The sequence below is a fragment of the Podarcis cretensis genome (assembly GCF_951804945.1).
Source record: "Podarcis cretensis genome assembly, chromosome: 15".
Taxonomy (NCBI): domain Eukaryota; kingdom Metazoa; phylum Chordata; class Lepidosauria; order Squamata; family Lacertidae; genus Podarcis; species Podarcis cretensis.
This window is the reverse complement of record NC_137185.1, coordinates 42,919,193-42,938,650: the sequence shown is the minus strand read 5'-3', so window position 1 is coordinate 42,938,650 and position 19,458 is coordinate 42,919,193. Positions and strand designations below refer to the sequence as shown.

Below are 19,458 nucleotides of genomic sequence, written 5' to 3'. Positions count from 1 at the left end.
TTCTTTTCCCCCTCCCCCCTCAACCCCCCTCCCCCAAAGACTTCCCTCAGCTCCTTTCTCTGATTTCTCAACACATTTTATTCTCTGCATTTTATAAAATTGTACATATCTTTGTCTTATCTATCATATATTCAACTAATAAAATTTGTGAATGTTTATTCAAAACCTGCCAAAGAGTCCAATTATTTTTGTTGTCTTTTTAAGTAATTTGTAAAAAGCTCCCATTCTTCCATGAAGTCAAAATTGTCCTTGTCTCGCAATTTGTATGTCAATTTAGCCAGTTCTGCATAGTTCATCAATTTCTCTTGCCACTGTTCTTTCGTCAGGATTTCTTCATTCTTCCATCCTTGTGCTATCAAAACTCTTGCCACTGTTGTAGCATACATTAACAAGTTCTTTGTTTTCCTTGGCAGGTCTTGTCCTACAATACAATCCCTAACAAAAATGCTTCTGTTTTTTTCTTTTTTTACAAATGTCATTTTAAACATTTTTTTCAGTTCATTGTATATCATTTCCCAATTTTTTTTTAATTTCTCTACATTCCCACCACATATGATAAAAAGTCCCCTCTTTTTCTATACATTTCCAATATATGTTTGACCCGGTTTTGTACATTTTTGCTATCTGTACTGGTGTTATATACCATCTATACATCATTTTCATTTAGTTTTATTTCAAAAGATAGTTGGTGTGCCTCTTTTCATTCTGCTAGTTGTTCCTTGAAACTTTAAAATGGGGGGGGGGGGTGTTCAGAACCAAACCTTAAACCAGGAAGGTAAAGCAAGGTGAGGGAAAGGGGTGATTAAAAGGGGTGGGGTCAGAAGTAGGATTTCCAAATCACGAGAAAAACAACAGCCTAAACTGCTAGTGTGCCTTTTACAGCCAAAATAGGGTGTGGCCATAGCAGCAGAGAGGGGTTTGCCAAGATTTTGGGGTTGTGGACACATTTACAAACCAGAGCAATTGTCATGGGGCCCCCACAGGCACTGCTGGACTGTGACCCCATCACCCCTAATAAGTGGCTAAGTTAGCCAGGGATGATGCTGAGGATATTCTAGCTGGTAAAAAGTTCAGAAAAGAGAAACCCACATGATCTAGTGGCTACAGCAGCTCTCCCAATGCAGAAAGCTTACAACATTTGGGGGTTGTTAGTCTTGGGAAAAGGCGAGCAAAAAGAGACATGATAGAAGTGTATAAAATTATTAATAGTGTGGTGAAAGTGGATACAGAAAAGTTTGGCTCCTTCTCTCAACCCTTGAACTCAGGGGAATCTAATGAAGCTGAATGTTGAAAGCCCTTCTTCACACAGCAGCCCAGCATTAAACTGTGGAACTCACTCTCACAGGAAGCAGAGATGGCCACCAAAAGTCCATGGAGGCTTAGGCCTTTCCCACACTTTCTCTGGTCCCACTGCTTTCCCCTGGGAAAACCACTCTCTAGCACGCAATTGGAGCAAATGGCATTTCGGGTTTTCTCCAGGTTGATGTTTGCTCTGATTTAGTGCTAAAGAGAGGAAAGGGGAAAATCTCTTGGATCTGTGCTTTCTAAGCACAGGACAAGTGGAAGTGCGGATGACTCCAAGTCTATCAATGTTTACTAGCCACAATATTTATATTCTATCTCCTCTGTTGGAGGCAGAATGTCTCAATGCTGGGAATCAGAAGTAGGGAGAGTGCTGTTGCCCTCTGGTCCTGCTTTGGGGCTTCCCAAGGGCCTGATCCAGCAGGCTCTTTTTAAATTCTTATGATAGAATTGTAGTCCAGCATCTGGGGACCCAAGGATGAAGGTGTAGGTAATACTGAGCTCCTCATCACAGAAGAGATGAGAGTAGAGATGAGATGAGAGTAGGACAAGAGGCTTCCTGGTATATTGCACAGCCTCTCAGCTGCAGCTACTACATTGCATCAACTCTCAAAACAAAGTCACAGGGATTCATTTCTACCACTGTGGGGCAGTGGAACACTTAGCACAGCTGTGTCTGATGTGGCTGCTAGTGCTGAGTCATGCTCCTTGCATCTCGGGGCACCGTGTCACAGTGGGCGGGGGGGGGGGGCGAAACGGGTGCAGCTCAGACCCCGTGTTTCAGACGGCCCTTCAAGAGCAGCTATATTTCTGGGTCTATAGGCGAAACATATTGTTACAGTAAAATGGGCTATATAGTGGACAAAACAGCTGGTGTTTGTGTGACCTATTCTTGTTCTGCGTTAATAGCAAGACTGCAGCTATTATGGGGTGTAAAGAGTACAATGCTGGGTTGCATCCAACCAAGGAAGTAGACCCATTTAAATGTGTTTGTCATGTTGAAAAACTTCAATGGGTCTACTCTGAGTAAGATTAGCATCGGATACAATCCACTCTTGAGATGTTTTTTGTCAGTTTAACTGGGCCCTTCAAACTTGGGGCCCCCAACATGGCATCCATGGGCACCATGGTGTAACAGACACCCACTTTATTACCTGCCAAGGTCTCCTGCTCCTCCCAATCATTATTTTTAAAAATTGAGCCTTATTTGGCTGGTTGTGTTTTGGTTGTTTGGTGGGGAGGTTGCCTGTTTTCTGTGGGTTATGGGTGTTGCCTGCTTTTTTGTGTCCGTTTTTGTTTTATTTGGGATGTGTAGATGATTTACTTTTTTTTGGTGGGGGCATATCTGAGCATCAGCAGTTTTTCTTCTGTGACATTGGTATTTTGTAGTTCCCGTAACAGATTTCCAAATGTGGCCCCAGGTCACAAAATGTGGGAGACTCCTGTAGGCCCCTAACCCTGGATGGCCTGTCCTGCAGCAACTAGGACTTTTGCTGCCCCCACCTTTGCAACCAGCCAGTTCCTGACAGAGGCACTATGGCAGTTCAAGAACACATTCCAGCCAAGCAAAGGGAGTGGAGCAAGGCCAGTGAAGGTGTGGCTTAAGAATGGCTGGAGGAAGAGTCCCAAGGGCCAGATAGAGTGGCCTGGGGGCCCACATTCAACCCCAGTCCTGGGGTTCCCCACCACTGATATAGGTTACACCCAAGCCATACATTAACAGCACTCTTATACCACTTTTAAAAGTCATGGTTCCCTGCAAAGTTTCCCAGGAACTGAAGTTTGCCACTGACCTATAGTTCTCAGGACAATTGGCAAGCTACAACTCCCAGAATCCACATTCCCCATTACAGGTTGTTCTGTACCATTATCTAAGGGATACTTCTATTTATAGTTATTGTATATAAAAAACTTTATAAAAAGTTTATAAAAAGGTCATGAATCAATGAGTAATAGCCACAAATAGCTCTCCAGGAATCTAGTCGCCTTGCAGTTCCCAACTCAATCAGATGACGTATCATTCTCAAGTCTCTTGTGACACAGCTGGTCAGCACATCCAGCTATTCACTGGGCCAAACAAGACATGCCATTATATATTATAAGGTTTTATTATTTTTAATGGAAGCTTCTATGTGGGTTAAGTAGCAGCTGGAGGGGTAAGGGTTACCTTTCCCTTCCATGCACTGTGCTTTGGATTCTGATTGTGCTCTCTTGGGCAGCTATTAACGTTTGAAAAACTAAGACACTTAGTTGCAACCATGCATTTCAATGTCACGTTTAGTTTGATCCCAGAAAGTGATCACTGTCGGTGGCTTCCTCTTCCTTTAGCTTATGGGCGCAAGATACTTTTGCTGCTGAACTCTGCTGAGGTCCAGCTGTACCACAGGCTGACTTAGGACCAGTATTGTTGTCCTGATCATAATGCCTGGGTTTATGATGTTGGAGAGAGAGGTTTGGAAGAAAGGATCCTACTATCCAGTAGCACAATGGCTTCAAGCACATGAAAACTTGTTTAGATTTACATCTGCCCTCATCCACCTTTAAACAAAGTTCCCCACAGAAATACTTAGGCTAGAATAAATCACAGACACTTAGCTTTGCAAATAAGTGAACATTTTACTCACAGGGTTTCCAGAAGTTACAGCAAACAAGTCTCCATCTGTTGGCAGTAAAACAAAGAAGAAGAAGATTCCAAACACCTTTAAAAAGGAAAGTACTTGGTTTCCTTACAAAAAAAGATCATGCAATCTTTGGGTTAGTAAAGATGCAGGCTTTAAAGACTCCTTTCAGAGTGATTCAGTTCACTTGCAGGGAGCCAAGGTCTCATGGCTTCTTGCTTGTTTCAGGAAGCATGAAGAGAAAAATGCTGAAAAGTGGGGTGGGGTAGGGGAGAGCAGAGCCTGCTGAGAGGCTGTCAAACTACACCCACTTGCAACCTGAGCTCAGGTTTACCCTTTCATGCACCCTTTCATGTGAGCCACTAACTGTATATTACAGCAATGTCAGGCCAATTCCAACTGCACATCTTCGTGGCTCAACAGGGCATGCAGTTAAACTGTTAATCAAAAGGAAGATGGTTGGATCTCTTCTCATCCCGAGCCCTGATAGCCGCCATGTGTGGTGCCTGCCTCTCTACCCTCAAAGAGAGGTAGGGTGACTACTTCCACAATGTTACAGAAGACGACACAGATTTGTGTAAGTAGATCAATAAATAAATGTGCTGATTTATATGTATAGATACAAGTTTAGAAATCATTAATGTAATTTAATCAGAAATTCAGAATTTTGCAGCACAGTGGAGAAGACAGTGACTATATGGCCTGCTTGTGGACCTGCTCAGTGTGCTGTCAGGTTGATGTGCAGGGACACATTAGTCCCGCAACATCTGGAGGGGCGCAGGCTCCTTATCCTCGTGCTTCTGTGTTTTTGACATGATTATATATGGATGGAAATGTGACTATTTTAAAATTTCTAATGGCTTATTATTGTTGTGAGTTGCTTTGAGCTCAACCTGGTTGCTTGGGAAAAGTGGCATACAAATCAAAAGCAATATTAAATCAAATCAATAGCAACCTTACATCAACATTGGCAGTGGGAACAAATCCTCTACCACAGCACACAGTAACAGGACAGCTTAGGCATAGGCAACAGAGTAAGCCATTTTCTTACATGCTTTGTCCCCCCATACCTTGTGGCTGCGTCTCCCTGCCTAATGATTGGGCTGGCCCTGAAGGCAAGGGTGGCATGCAGATTTTGCGCACAGTAGGACCTGCAGTGTTGGGTGCAAGTGTGACAGAGGTGTACTAGGCTTCTAAGCAACTCCTGGCACTTATTGGCAACTGAAGGAGCTCTTATTACCTTCTGTGTGTGAAAACAGGAGGCTTCATGCTGTCCTTTATATTCTACAGGTAAACTCTGGTTTTCACAAAAGCCTGCCTGAACCATTCTGGACACCTGTTCCTGTACATCTGCAGATGTTCTTAATTAGAGATGGGGCAACCAGCCCAACTAAGCCGCCCTCTAGAGGAGCTTTTGCCCACCTGGCAACCTCTAGAGGTTAAGTACTACAACTCCCTACATTTGCAACCTCAAGCCCTTGTCTGATAGCACCCCTATGCTAATGGCAAACTCATTCTCCCAATGCCAGTCCTTATGCAGCCAAAAGAACACCATCAGTGTACAAGAGGGAGGTGTCAGCAGGGATGGGGGGGAGCACACGTTTTCCCCAAATGCAAAAAATATTTAGAAAAAATCTTAAGTGTGCAGAGCCTCCCACCGATACAGATCCACAGTATACATTTAAAACATAAAAGGTAAAGGTAAAGGTACCTCTGCCCGTACGGGCCAGTCTTGACAGACTCTGGGGTTGTGCGCCCATCTCACTTAAGAGGCCAGGGGCCAGCGCTGTCCGGAGACACTTCCGGGTCACGTGGCCAGCGTGACATCGCTGCTCTGGCCACAGCCAGAGCCAGAGCCGCACACGGAAACGCCGTTTACCTTCCCGCTGGTAAGCGGTCCCTATTTATCTACTTGCACCCGGGGGTGCTTTCGAACTGCTAGGTTGGCAGGCGCTGGGACCGAGCAGCGGGAGCGCACCCCGCCGCAGGGATTCGAACCGCCGACCTTTCGATCGGCAAGTCCTAGGCGCTGAGGCTTTAACCCACAGCGCCACCTGCGTCCCACATTTAAAACATATTTAGCATCAATTTAAAGCATGTGACTTCTCCCAAAGAATCCTGGTAACTGTAGTTTCTGCTTCACAGAGCTACCATTTCCAGCATGCTTAGCAAACTATAGCTCCCGGCATTCTTTGGGGGAAATCATGTGCTTTAAATGAGCATTGAATATGCTTTAGATGTAAGTGTGCTCTAAGCGGCTAGCATGCTCAAAGGGCATGGAGCGCTGACTGACAGTTGTGGCAGGGGGAATGGAAATTAGTGTCGGTGGGCAGGTGGAATGGAGTATCCTGAAAAAGGACATGGCAGGCTGGCTGAACAGCAGCATTCCACAAGGAAACATGTTGTTTTATAATCCCCAAAAGCAACCCGCCCCCCTTTCATCTCTTCTGTGTTGGAAATTACAGTGCATCTTAAAAATGGATATGAAGCTCCTCTAAGACAAGAAGCTGACGGACGAGAAAGACATTGTAGCATTCAGGATGGGTGAGCTCCTATCTGTTCAAAACACATCTGCAGCTGCTCCCTTCTCCTCCCAAGTATCTGGTTACAACACGGAATGACTGGCATTAGCAGATACAAATTTTATGTTGAAGACAAGCAAGCTGGTTGTTATATTCCTGCATTTAATACAAAGTTCAGGTTAACTGCTGGTAAGAATAACACCTCCCTCCTAATTAGCACAGGCTTCCTCAACCTCGGCCCTCCAGATGTTTTTGGCCTACAACTCCCATGATCCCTAACTAGCAGGACCAGTGGTCAGAGATGATGGGAATTGTAGTCTCAAAACATCTGGAGGGCCGAGGTTGAGTAAGCCTGTATTAACATCTGCTTGTTTATGAACCAGTATTTTAATTTAAACAGGATTGCCTAACTGTCCCAAAATACCATCAGCTGCCATGTTCAATATCTGTTCAATCTCCAGCAATTAGTAGGCAATCACATTTAGCTTCATGTCATGAAGCTTCACCTGTTGGTTTATGTTTACAAATCAGAGTCCTGTAAAAGGACCAGGAATGGCCACTCCTGCAGGGTTGGGAACTACAGCCCTCCCAATACTGTTGGACTCCAACTCTCATCAGTCCCAGCCAGCATGGCCAACGGTCAGGGATGCTGGGACTGGGAGTTCTAGGCCAGCAACATCTGGAGGGCTATAGGTGGTTGCAGAAGGGTGTCCAGATGCAAAAAGAGACAGGATTTCTGTATAGAGGCATAGGAGAGGAGGCATAGGAGAGGTCAGCAGGTCTAACCTGTCCTGTAAGCTGCACCTGCTGAAATCATAGAATCATAGAATCACAGAATCATAGAGTTGGAAGAGACCACAAGGGCCATCGAGTCCAACCCCCTGCCAAGCAGGAAACACCATCAGAGCACTCCTGACATATGGTTGTCAAGCCTCTGCTTAAAGACCTCCAAAGAAGGAGACTCCACCACACTCCTTGGCAGCAAATTCCACTGTCGAACAGCTCTTACTGTCAGGAAGTTCTTCCTAATGTTTAGGCGGAATCTTTTTTCTTGTAGTTTGGAACCATTGCTCCGTGTCCGCTTCTCTGGAGCAGCAGAAAACAACCTTTCTCCCTCCTCTATGTGAATGCCTTCTTCTGCACAACTACTGAAGGCCTAGGAGCCCTGGTTTCTTTTGCATCATTCCTAGGTGACTCTTAGAAATGGGTACAGAGTTCAAATCACTGTGACCAGTTGTATCCCCTTTGATATTCAAGGCACCTACACTATGTTACAGGGATGGGGAATCTGTGGCCTGCCAGATGTCATTGGCCTTCAACTTCCATCAAGCCCAGCCAGCGTGGACGATGGTCAGGGTGATGGGAGTTGTCTTGCTTGTGGTCTTCCCATAATGGACACCAGCCTGGTCAATGTGAGAATGGCATGCTGGATGAGGGTGGCCACTGGCCTGATCCAGCAGGCTCTTCTTACATGCAGGAGGATGGTCTTTTTTTGCATCTCCCTGCCAGGAGGGTGTGCATGTACATTACACACTGCAGAGGCCATGTGCGATTAATCTGGGCATTGTCACTTGCTCTGCATGCCTTTCTGCTTTCTCTGTGCCTACCAATCACTGACACCGCAGCTTCACCTGTGTTACCTGAGGCCCTCCAAACCAGAAAGACAAGTTGCTGAAGAGACTGGGTCAAGGAAGAAACACAAAAGGTGGTATAATTACTCTGCTAAGTGGAGCCGCTCCCTGTCCCAGGAAAGCTCTGCACTAGGGAAAGTGAACTGAATCGGAGTTTATGTCCTCATGGAACTTCAGGGACAAAACCTACAGGAAGCGAATGAAATGAGCAAGCAGATGTGAGCCAGCCAGCGAATCCTACGTACTAACACTCCCAAGGCCGTAGGGCAGGCTGGAAGTTGGGTAGGCAGCTTGTTGTGGTCAGGAAACTGCCAATCCAGAGACAAAAGCTGGAAGTGTTTCCCTAAAATTGATAGAGCCAGACTGTCCAGACTGACTAGCTCCAGGAGCCACAGAACATCTCAAGTTGCCATTCCAAATGACTTCCACAGTCCAGATGCTTGAGAAACATCTCCTTAGAACTTGCCAGTTCCCATATGAATGGGCCCCAAAGGTGGGTGCTGAAAGACTAGGCCCTTTGGGGTCATGAAGAGTCGAACACAACTAAACGACTAAACAACAACAAAAGTGGGAATGTGGAGGCTGGGCAGCCAAATGCAAAAGACGACAGGGCTACAGCTGCGCAAATACAAGTTTTAGTACTTGTAGGCCAGCAATATCTGGAGGGCCATAGGTGGTGGCTGCCAGGGGACTAACTTCAGGGGGCCCTGGGCACCCACAGCCACCGGCGGAGGAAGGGGGGCGCGGTGGGTGCAGTCCGCCCTGGGTGTCAACCCTGAGGAGGGGTGACACCACTGCCCCCATGGGACACTCGCCCCACCCCCTGGGACGCTTGCCCTGCTCCCGCGGGCGGCTAACCCCGCCCGTGGGTGCACAGCATGTGTGCCACTCTGGGTACCAGAGAAGCTGGCTCCGCCTCTGCCCACAGCAATTTTTCTGTGGGTGTCCAGCCCATACCCCATGCTGCAGCAGAGGCACAGGCGCCAGTTCAGTTGCTGCCGTGAGGTGCGAAGTGTTGCTGTTGCAGTGTCATGATATGACGTTATGACATCACATTGCATTGTAGCATCATGACTTCAAGGTGTGAGGCAAGTGCACTGGGCATTCAAAGTGTGGCGCTCAAGTCAGTGGTTGCAGTTGGTTGTCCAGATGCAAAAGAGGCCAGGATTTCTGAGCTTTTAATAGAGGCATAGGAGAGGAGATTCCAGCAGGTCTAACTTGTCCTACAAGCTGCACCTGCTGAAATGCCTCCTTCTGCACAACTACTGAAGGCCTAAGAGCCCTGGTCTCTTTTGCATCATTCCTAGGCGACTCTTAGAAATGCATACAGAGTTCAAATCACTGTGACCAGTTGTATCCCCTTTGCTAGTCAAGGCACTGTACTACAGGCATGGGGAATCTGTGGCCTACCAGATGTCACTGGACTTCAACTTCCCAGCCAGCTTGGACAATGGTCAAGGTCACCTGACAACACTGTTCAGACATCGGCAGGCTTATAATGGGGATGAACGAAATCTCCTGTGAATGAATCATAGAATCATAGAGTTGGAAGAGACCACAAGGGCCATCGAGTCCAACCCCCTGCCAAGCAGGAAACCATGAATCTGTATCTCAATCTGCTAAAGGCAGAGCTACAGCAACAAACTAGTTTAAAAACTGACAACCCAGCTGCTATACAATGTTCACTGTGGATAAGGTTGCCTAGGGACCTTTAGACCTACCACCAGAATATCACAGCCCCATCAAGTAAAACAGGTCTCTTATACCCAGACTAGGATAACCTCCACGTCATACATTTAAAGCGTGTGGCTGCCCCCAAAGAATCCTGGTAATTGTGAGTTGCAGAGAGACGGCTTGCACTGTAGTCCGCCCCAAGCCACACATGGGCATACATGGCTGATTGTGCCCTACTGCACATGTTCCTGAGAGGAAAAACGCATCTGGGAAGGAAGAAACAGTTTGCAAGGGGAGGGGAGAGTTGCAGCAAGAAGCAGTGAGTGGAGAAAAGGTCAAATGGCCCCCCTTCCCCTGTGCTCAGAAGAGAGTGTTCCTAGGTCAGTGGTAGACTGCATGCTTTTTATGCAGAAGGTTCCATTATCATGTCTCATATTTTTAAGGGAGCCTCCAGGCAGGACGGTATTTTGCAGGAAGGACTCAAACACATGCCATAATTTAAAGTGGATTAAAGCAACAGGAATCCACTCCTAGGAGCAAAGGTCCCTTCGGTCGCCCAATAAAATATTAGCGCCCCCCCCCCAAGTTAATAGGCATTGCAATTCAAATTGTGTGTGTGCCATGTCTTGTGATCAGTTATGCAGGACAGGGCTTACCTGGGCCCCCCTTTTTTTATTTCAGTTGGCACCCTTGATTAAAATGTTCTATCTGATAATATACTGCTGCAGCCAACCCAGTCTCTGAGCAGTGCGAGGCTGCAGTGTTTCCTTTGGAGTGAGGGACAGTGGAGACTGTGGTGCCTTTATGAGATGTGGTTTATTTACACATATATACAACCTGAGCCTACAATGGAGAGGCTCACAGCATTAACACCACAAGAAGCTGCCTTGCTTCTAGCTCACATCACTCCAACTCTCTGCTCTCAATCCTGCCGTTGTCCTTCTAACTAGCAGTGAGCTGAGTGATGGGTCCCCACCCATCTCTGTCTCGCACAGAACCACTTCCTTTGTTTCCCTTATTGGTCCATCACCTCACTGAGAAGCTAGCTTGGCTATTCCAATAATGAGAAGGGGACTCAGGTATTCAGCCTACTGCCCCACCCCCCCTACTCATAACAATACACTACAAATCCACACTATTTTAAAGAGAGAAAAGGAGTATTTGTGGTTTGTAAATGGATGAAGAAATGCGTTGTAAAATATGTGATGAACAAATGATTAACGGGAAGACATGTAAACACTCTGCAAGCAAATCAGGATAAATTTAGGATGAATGTGCATGGTCACATAACTTCCCCACAAACAAATCAGAATGAATGCTCAATGAAGACAGGTCATATCCTGACCCCTGTGAAAGCTTTGTGCAAGTAGATCAGGATGAATGCTGAATAAACAGGTCATCTGAAGGAACCCATAATTTGCAACAGAAGAGTGGGGGTTGCCTGGGCATCATCTGGTGTGCCATCCCTGGCTTCCTCTGGAAGATCTAATAGGGCTGGTGAGCTCAAGGAACAGCCTGAAAAGTTCTGGAATCTGGGGGAACAATCTTCAGTCTACTGCTCTGCAGCTGAAACAGCTGGCTAGAAAGAAGACTGTTCAGTTGGTGGGTCGTACCCCAAACTCAGTGAGCCACCTCTATTTTTTCTTTCTTTGCTTCATAATTTAAAGAGAGAGAGAAAGAAAGGAAGGAAATACACCCATATGGAAGGAGAAATGAATAGCTTGGCAAGAGAGCTAAACATGGTTTGAAAGAAGGATCAGTTTGTAGTTGCATTCACTCATCTGCTTCCACAAAGTAGCACAGGAGAAGAGGATGCTAGACTAGATGGGCCATTGGCCTATCCAGCAGCCTCTTCTTATGTCCTTATGAACTAGATGGAACAATGTTTCCTAGGTTCCCATGAGATGATGGGCCATCACTTGATTCGTAGGGAAGGGTGTGCGTGGCCTCCCACACATGCTGCATCTAGGGAGGGTGCATTTTAGCGAAGATAAGAGATTCTACTGGATCTGCTAGATAACAAGGGCTAGTCTCACTTCTCAGAAAAGTTTCCTCCCACTTGGGTGCTTAAAACCGGCCGCACCTTCTTTATCGGACGGTATGCACATAGCCCAAGTTGGGAAGTGGCAGTACACACCTCCTACCCTTAGAAAGTAGCTTAAGATAAGCTTGGCTCAGTCTTCCTAATCAGTTGAAAAGTAACAAACTGTACTTTTTGGAAACTGGTGGATGTGTGCCAGCTTGCTGGACAAGGAGGCTGAAGAAGGTCAGAGTGGAAGAGGCTTATCCACCTAGTTAAGCGAGACTAACAATGCAATCCTCACCATATCTACTCAGAAGCAAGTCCTATTTAATTTCATGGAGCCTACTTAGTCCCAGTTAAGTGGGTTAGAACTGCAGCCTTATTAGCTTGGGCATTGGGAACAATAATCTTTTTTCTCTTGGTGCCATTTTCCAGACATAATTCAGTCCCTTCTAGCTGCTATTTGCACCAGGAGCTGGGATTACAGGTGCCTGTATCATGCCATAGAAGAGGCATGGTGGACCTGAAGCCCTCCTTGTGACTTCAGCTAGTTAAATGTTTTGTTTGTAAACAGAACATGTTTTATTTATAATTTTTATAATTTATACAAAATGCAATTACATAAAAATATATACTTTAAGTATTTCTCAATGACCAGAAACAAGCTTTTTAAATCTGGTTCTGTTGCTCTGAGGGATAGCCGAAGATCACCTCTGTCCAATATGTTAAAGTGATTTTGCATTAGGCTGAGTAAATAATTCACACGACTGAAACCTGATTCTGCCACATCCGAAGTAGGAAATGCCATGAAAAACACTTTTGCTTTTATCCCAAAGCTTTATCCCACTAACCCTGCTGCAGCCGTGCCTCTTGCCCATGACAAGCAAAGTGCAGACAGCTTGGTGTGCGCAGAGGACGAGGGCGGAAGTGGGAGGGAGAAGGAAGCGGAAGTGACGTTGCCGCAGTGGCGATCTTTCCACTGGGAAGCACGGTCAGTTCTCTGTTCACTCTACTTCTGTTTTCTCTTTCCTTCACTTCTCTGTTTTCTTTTTTTCTGTTTTCTTTTCTCGATCACTTTTCTGTTTTCTTCACTTCTCGCTTCCCTCTGTGGCCCCCTAGTCTCATCCCGTGGTCCTCTATTTACATGATTTTCACCTGTGGCCCCCTTGGAATATCTGGGGGGGGGGCAGGGGGCCATATGACCCCCAGTTGAGAAACGCTGGTTTAGACTATGTCTGGTCTTTATTGAGCATTTGTTCTGATTTGTTTGTGGAGAGGTTATACAGCGAAGAGCATTCATCCTGAACTCATGGAGTGTTTACGTGCCTTCCTGTTAGTCATTAACAGTTTTCAATGCATTCCCCCACCACTTTCCAAGTAATGAAAAGTCTGCGTATTGATTGTTTAAGTGGATTTATTGTCCTAGGATGACAAAATCCTGACAAAATCCACTTCAAATGTGCAAACCTAATGTTGTGGCATGTGAGTGACTCCTCCCTGCAAATTAGTGACAGTTCAGAGGCATCTGTCATCCCACAACACTTGAGGGCCACAGGTTCCCTAATCTCAAAGCCCAGGTTGCACCTTGTTTTTCCATCCTGGTTGCTGATAGGTATGTTTTAAATCTATTTATTTATAAACTGACCGTCTTCTATAAAAGTCCTCTGAGTCTAAAGAAGTACCGTATACCGGAAAAGAAGTATCCAGTAGGTGCTTGTGAGCATTTGTGCAGTGATACTTCCACAGGGCAATTGCTATATTAATGAAAGCACTCTCTGGGAGAAATTATTACATGTTCCCAACCACAAAATATTGGCCTAGGTCCAGTTCTACTTGTAGATAATTGCAAGCAACTACTTGACCAGGAAATAGGCACATTTGGCATCAGACAGGCCCATTGCATTGGGGGGAGGCTTGGGGAGCATCATGATGTACAAGCACATCTGCAAGGACAACCACATCAGTGGCACACAGGCAGTGGACATAATTAGGATGTACAACAAGGAGGGGACTGCAGCTCTCATCATCCCTGACCACTGGCCATGCAAGTTGGGGCTGATAAGACATTGGGAGTCCAACAGCATGTTGAGGGCCACACATTCCCTATTCCTGATGCACAGGGTGGATCTATAAGCCTGGTGGCACATTCTAGACCAACACATTTATTGTGGCATGAACAATTGTGGGCGAGAGACCACTTGGGATTGTTGTCATCAGCTGGGAGGCACATGGGTACAGAGGGAAGAAACAGATATAGCTGGGACAAACTGCAGTGAAATGCAGGAAACGCAGTCTTAGGACAATTCAGTGAGAGCTTCAGTGTCTGCAAGAAAATCATGGTGACCTTTCTAAACAACATTGGACTCATCCACACTTCCTTTTGTGCTGTGTTCTCCAGGCACAGGTCCAGGATTTCTTTTGCTTAAGTAAACCAAACTGGATGACTTTGATGGAAGCTCCCTGAAATATTTCTTAGTACCCCATTTGCTCTTCCACCTTTCAGGCACAGTGATATCAAGACCCTATAAGGCATGGATTACCTTGTTAAAGTAGAGACATCACCTTGCCAACAAAGGTCCATATAGTAAAAGCTATGGTTTTCCGAGTAGTGATGTATGGAAGTGAGAGCTGGACCATAAAGAAGGCTGATCGCTGAAGAATTGATGCTTTTGAATTATGGTGCTGGAGGAGACTCTTGAGAGTCCCATGGACTGCAAGAAGATCCATTCTTAAGGAAATCAGCCCTGAGTGCTCACTGGAAGGACAGATCGTGAAGCTGAGGCTCCAATACTTTGGCCACCTCATGAGAAGAGAAGACTCCCTGGAAAAGACCCTGATGTTGGGAAAGATGGAGGGCACAAGGAGAAGGGGACAACAGAGGACGAGATGGTTGGATAGTGTTGTTGAAGCTACCAGCATGAGTTTGACCAAACTGCGGGAGGCAGTGAAAGGCAGGAGTGCCTGGCGTGCTCTGGTCCATGGGGTTACGAAGAGTCGGACATGACTAAACGACTAAACAACAACAACACCTTGTTTATCCTGCAATAACATTATTTGACTCCATTCCCCCAACCTTGCTTTTCTGGAGCTGCTCCTTCTACATCTGCACGTCACATTCCCATCATGGCTTCCTGCAAAGAAATCTGGAAACTGTAGTTTACTCCTCAAAGAGCTACAGTTCACAGCATTCTTAACAAACTACTGTTTCCAATAATCTTTGGGGGAAGCCATGTGCTTTCACTGTGTGGAAGTGTGGAAGCCATGTGTGGAAGTGACCACAGTGAGATTTGGTGGCAGGATTCTGGAGGCAGCAGGTGGAATGTGTGTGTGGGGGGGGATGCATTTATGATGCTCCTGTCCCTGAATGTTTCCCCACAGGTAGGAAACTGCTGCAACAGTGAGCAGGATAGGCCAGAACTTTTCTCCCTGATGTCCTAAGACAGGGATGGCCAAACCTCATTTTTGACTCAGGCACCACCCATTTTAGGAACTGGTCCTGCTCACAGTTGGCTTCAGCCCTGCTTACTGCCAGCATGCGCCCCTCAACCGATAGTTGCAGAGGGAATGCAGCCGTCAGCAAGGAAGTTTCCTAATGTTTCATTGTTTTCACTTGCAAGGAGGCTTTCATGTGAGGGAGCATCCCAAAGCAGGATCCCTCCACCTGCTGTCTGAAGCCATAGAGTCTTTTCTCTCTACTCAAGAGTAGGGGATTCGAACCGCCGACCTTCTGATCAGCAAGTCCTAGGCTCTGTGATTTAACCCACAGCGCCACCCGCGTCCCATAGTTTTTTTAGTAATAATAAGTGCCCTAAGGAAGTCAGATTATCCTCCACCAGGGCCAGGGCCTTCTCAGTGATGGCTCCGACCTGGTAGAATGCTCTGTCCCATGAGAGCAGGGCCCTGTAGGATTTAACTTCCTTCCGCAGGGCCTGTAAGACAGAGCTATTCCGCCTGGCTTTCAAATGATCCCACAGCTAATTCTCCCCTGGTCTCCTCGCTGGCCCAAGTAGGACTAATTTAGCCAGCTAGCCCTGGTGATCATGTAATGTTTATTGGATGGATTTCCCCCCTAAATTGATTTTTGATTTTTGAATTTATTGTTATTCATGCTTTTATACTGTATTTTATGATGTTTATTGTTGTATCACAATTAAATGTTTTAAATTTGTTGTTAGCCGCCCTAAGCCCAGTTTTCTGAACCGGGAAGGGTGGGGTATAAATGAAAATTTATTATTTATCATTATTTATTATTCCTTGATGGGGGGCAGCGGCCCCCCGGCTATGCATCTCCCATCATCCCTGACCATTGTCAATCCTGGCTAGAACTGATGGGAATTGGAGACAGCAACATATGGAGGGCCAAAGGTTCTTCAATGGACTGCAGGCTCTGCTTCCATCTATACAGTGCAGAGAAAGGCCTGTGTGGATGAACAAGGCCTACAAGGGGTTTTACCACATTCTGAACCCTCAGGCCACTGGACCCTCACCTGACATTATCTGTGTTGCAAATTGACCCACAGGGACAAGCATGAGGGTCAGCACTTTCCTTTTTTAATTGCCTGCGCTGAGCTAAGAGATACCTGCCACCGACACATGGATTTCCACAGACTTATTTTGTTGTGCAGTCCTACCAGACTTCCACAAAACGGTGGGTTAAAAATAAAATTTAAAAGTGTGGCTGCCTCCACCAGCAGCCTTGGCAAGACGAGGTGTAGTGATAGATGGCACTGTTAAAAAAATCCCTGCCCACGCAATATGTCCACCGATGCGTAACATGGAATTGCATGTTGGATTTTTCCTCAGTGGTTTGGGATAATGCAAAGTCAATGATGGGAAAGTGCAGGTTGCCACTTGGATGAGAACAGTGTTGCATGGAAAACATGGACACATGGGGTGGATCAAATCCACTTTAAAGTGCCATGTGTACACTGCCTAAGATATCTGAGTTGTTTTTATTTCTTTCCATTTAACATCTTGCTTTAGTACCTTCATCTTGCATCTTAAGTTTATTACTGACATTTTTTTGGAATGTGTTTTAAAATTATTACCTCTTTATTTTATTATTTTCATTTTATTTATTTCACCAGAAATCCACAAAAATACATTATGAAAATCTGTATTCCTGTATATACTACACACCACAACTTGTAACCGTATAGACTTGTAAAACTTGTAGAATCATAGAATTGTAGAGTTGATCCACATGCTAGTACAAACCTTTGGAGCGGGTCATTGGTTTTCTGGAGAATTTGTAAACAAAACGAAGCTCCATCATTCTCCTGCTTTGTTCCCTTTGCCAGTGTTTATTCGTGAGTCAGTTTTTATGTAAGGGTGATACACCATATTCTCTTGCACCGAGCAGTACATTCGCACCTTCCAAAATGTGGCTATAACTAGGTGCTGCTACCAAGAGAAATCCAACTAGTAGCATCTCCACCAAGTCCTGACTGTCATTGAAAACAGAATGGGTAACGCAAGCTCGGGAGACTTTGTTACATGCGGATGCGTTTTCCTCATTGCCACGGCGGAGACCCTTGTAGTGAAGCGGGTAACGCACCCCAAACCCCACGCGGAGTCTCCGCGTGCCCCTGCATGCGCTCGCGAGTTGGCCCCACGAAGTCATCACAAGGCGCTGTTCTTTGCAAACCTGCCATGCGTTGCAAGCCCGCAGACTGCGTGCCCGCGTGCCTTCACTCACTCCCCGTTCTGGAGAAGAGGAACCTTCTATTTTATTACAGATAGGTAGCCGTGTTGGTCTGCCATAGTCAAAACAAAATAAAAAAATTCCTTCCAGTAGCACCTTAAAGACCAACTAAGTTAGTTCTAGGTATGAGCTTTCGTGTGCATGCACACTTCTTCAGATACCTTCTATTTTATGTTGGCAAGCCTTCTTAAGCCGTCTTCCTTCCAGCCAGCAGCAGCCCAAGTCAACTGGACTGTGCCTGCTTGCATTCTGAGCGTGGCATAGTAGTAATAATAAATAATAAGAATAATAATAATAGTAGTAGTAGTACAGTACTTGGCTTTCCCCTTTGCAGCGGGGCGGGACCAAGGCAGGACCCGATCCCGCCCAGTGGGCGAGAGCCTCGCGCTTTCTGTTCCCGGGGATTTGCTGGCCGGCCTGTGAGTCACGGCGCGCGCCTGCAGGATTGCAGCTGCGGCTGCCCGGAGGCTGCGGCGCGGGGCGGCCCTTGCCACTGGCTCGCCAGCTTTTGCGCGCAGCCATTGGCCGGCGCGGGGCCGCGGGGGCGGGCCGGGGGGGGGCGGGGGTGTTACTTGAAGAAGTGAACTTTCTCCCCTCCTCCTCCTCCTTCCCTGCGCGCTGGCTCTCTTCTTCCCCGGCAGCTGCCGCCTGGCTCGGGCTGTGGCTGGGATGGCGCTGAGCTGCGGCGTCGGGGGCAGAAGCGGCAGCCCGGCGGCGGGGGCGTCGGGGGCGGCGGCGGGTCCCGGGCTGCTGATGGAGGTGGAGAGCCCCGGCGAGGAGGAGTACGAGAGCCTGCCCCCCAGCGCCACCCTGGGCACGCACATGATGGCCGGGGCGGTGGCCGGCATCCTGGAGCACACGGTCATGTACCCGGTGGACTCGGTCAAGGTGAGCCGGCGGGAGGGCGCGCGGCGGGGGAGCCAGGAGAGCCCTCGCCCCGGGGCAGGGACCTTCCGCTGCCCCCTTTCGGGCGAGTCCTGGCTGCCCCAGGCTGCTGGGGCTCCGCCGTCCGAGTGGCAGCGGCTGCCATGTGTTTCTTTCGCCCTCGCGTGGCTCCCGAGAGCGAGACTGGGGGGCAGGTCCCGGGCAGGGCAAAAGTCGGGCTGCGCTGCAGCATGGCAGTGCCATCTGCGCTCTTACAAGCAACAGCTCTGTAAAGGTCGCAACTGACAACCCCCCCGCCCCTTAAGCCAAGAGGGGCGTGTTTTGCTGGCTGCCCTCCGCCACCCATATCCTCAAATTGCCTTTTCTTGACTTTACTACTACTTACAAATAGGATCCACTCACTCTGCATATTTCTGCGGTCTAATAATAATATTTGTGCTTCGGCACTGCAGCTGGAAATGCTGTTTCTGCTAATGATGGTGCTTAGACTTGAGACTAAGGATGCATATACATTCAAAGCACATTTTTCCTCCACCCTGAATCTCAGGAACTTCAGTTTACTACAGTTCCTGGCACCCTTAACAAACTACAGTTCCCAGGATTTTAAAAATATATTTTACTAGGGGAGTGTGTGCTTTAAATATATGTCACGTATGCAGCCTAAGAGATGCTGATGTTCTGTGCAGTGAATCATTGGCAGAGAGCACCCCTCTTAACCAGTCAGTGGACCAGGGGGATTAGGCTAGTCCCCTAAATGTGCCTAGTAAATTAGAGTATTAGAGCCTGGCTCTTCCTTCCCAGAGCCCAGGAAGCTTCTGCCCAGCTTAGGGAGGGATGTGTGTGACCCCCGCCCCCAGTCGTCCTCACACTATGAAAAATTTCACTGCACACCACTGCTAGTTTCTCCAGTGCACTGGGCACTGTTAACCCTGTGAATGCCGTAATCGTTATGTTATCCCAGTCAGGATTAAGGAGGGAATGTGCCTAATTCATGTTAGTGAGAATACAGTAGGAGGAATGGTGGCTGCAGGACTTGGTGTTCTCCTGCTGCTAAATATTAAATTTCTAGGTAATCTTCAATCTGGAGTAAAAGTCTTGT

General features: G+C 47.0%; 1 protein-coding gene and 1 long non-coding RNA gene across 3 annotated transcripts in view; one reads left to right on the top strand and one right to left on the bottom strand.

Moving 5' to 3' along the window:
* Positions 1-16,870: 16,870 nt before the first annotated feature.
* LOC307204520 lies at positions 16,871-18,000 on the bottom strand. The gene is made up of 2 exons (XR_013833726.1): positions 17,636-18,000; positions 16,871-17,491 (listed from the first exon to the last, which is right to left on the bottom strand). It is a non-coding gene; the product is annotated as an uncharacterized lncRNA (long non-coding RNA).
* Positions 18,001-18,130: 130 nt separating this feature from the next.
* SLC25A37 (solute carrier family 25 member 37) overlaps positions 18,131-19,458 on the top strand; it is a 39,369-nt gene continuing 38,041 nt past the window's right edge. The window contains exon 1 of one of the 2 annotated variants that reach the window (XM_079956171.1): positions 18,131-18,362. In XM_079956171.1, the coding sequence (XP_079812297.1) occupies positions 18,144-18,362 (219 nt within the window). In that variant the 5' untranslated portion in view covers positions 18,131-18,143. The remainder of the gene's footprint in view (positions 18,363-19,458) is intronic. The other variant, XM_079956173.1, reaches the window with a different exon arrangement.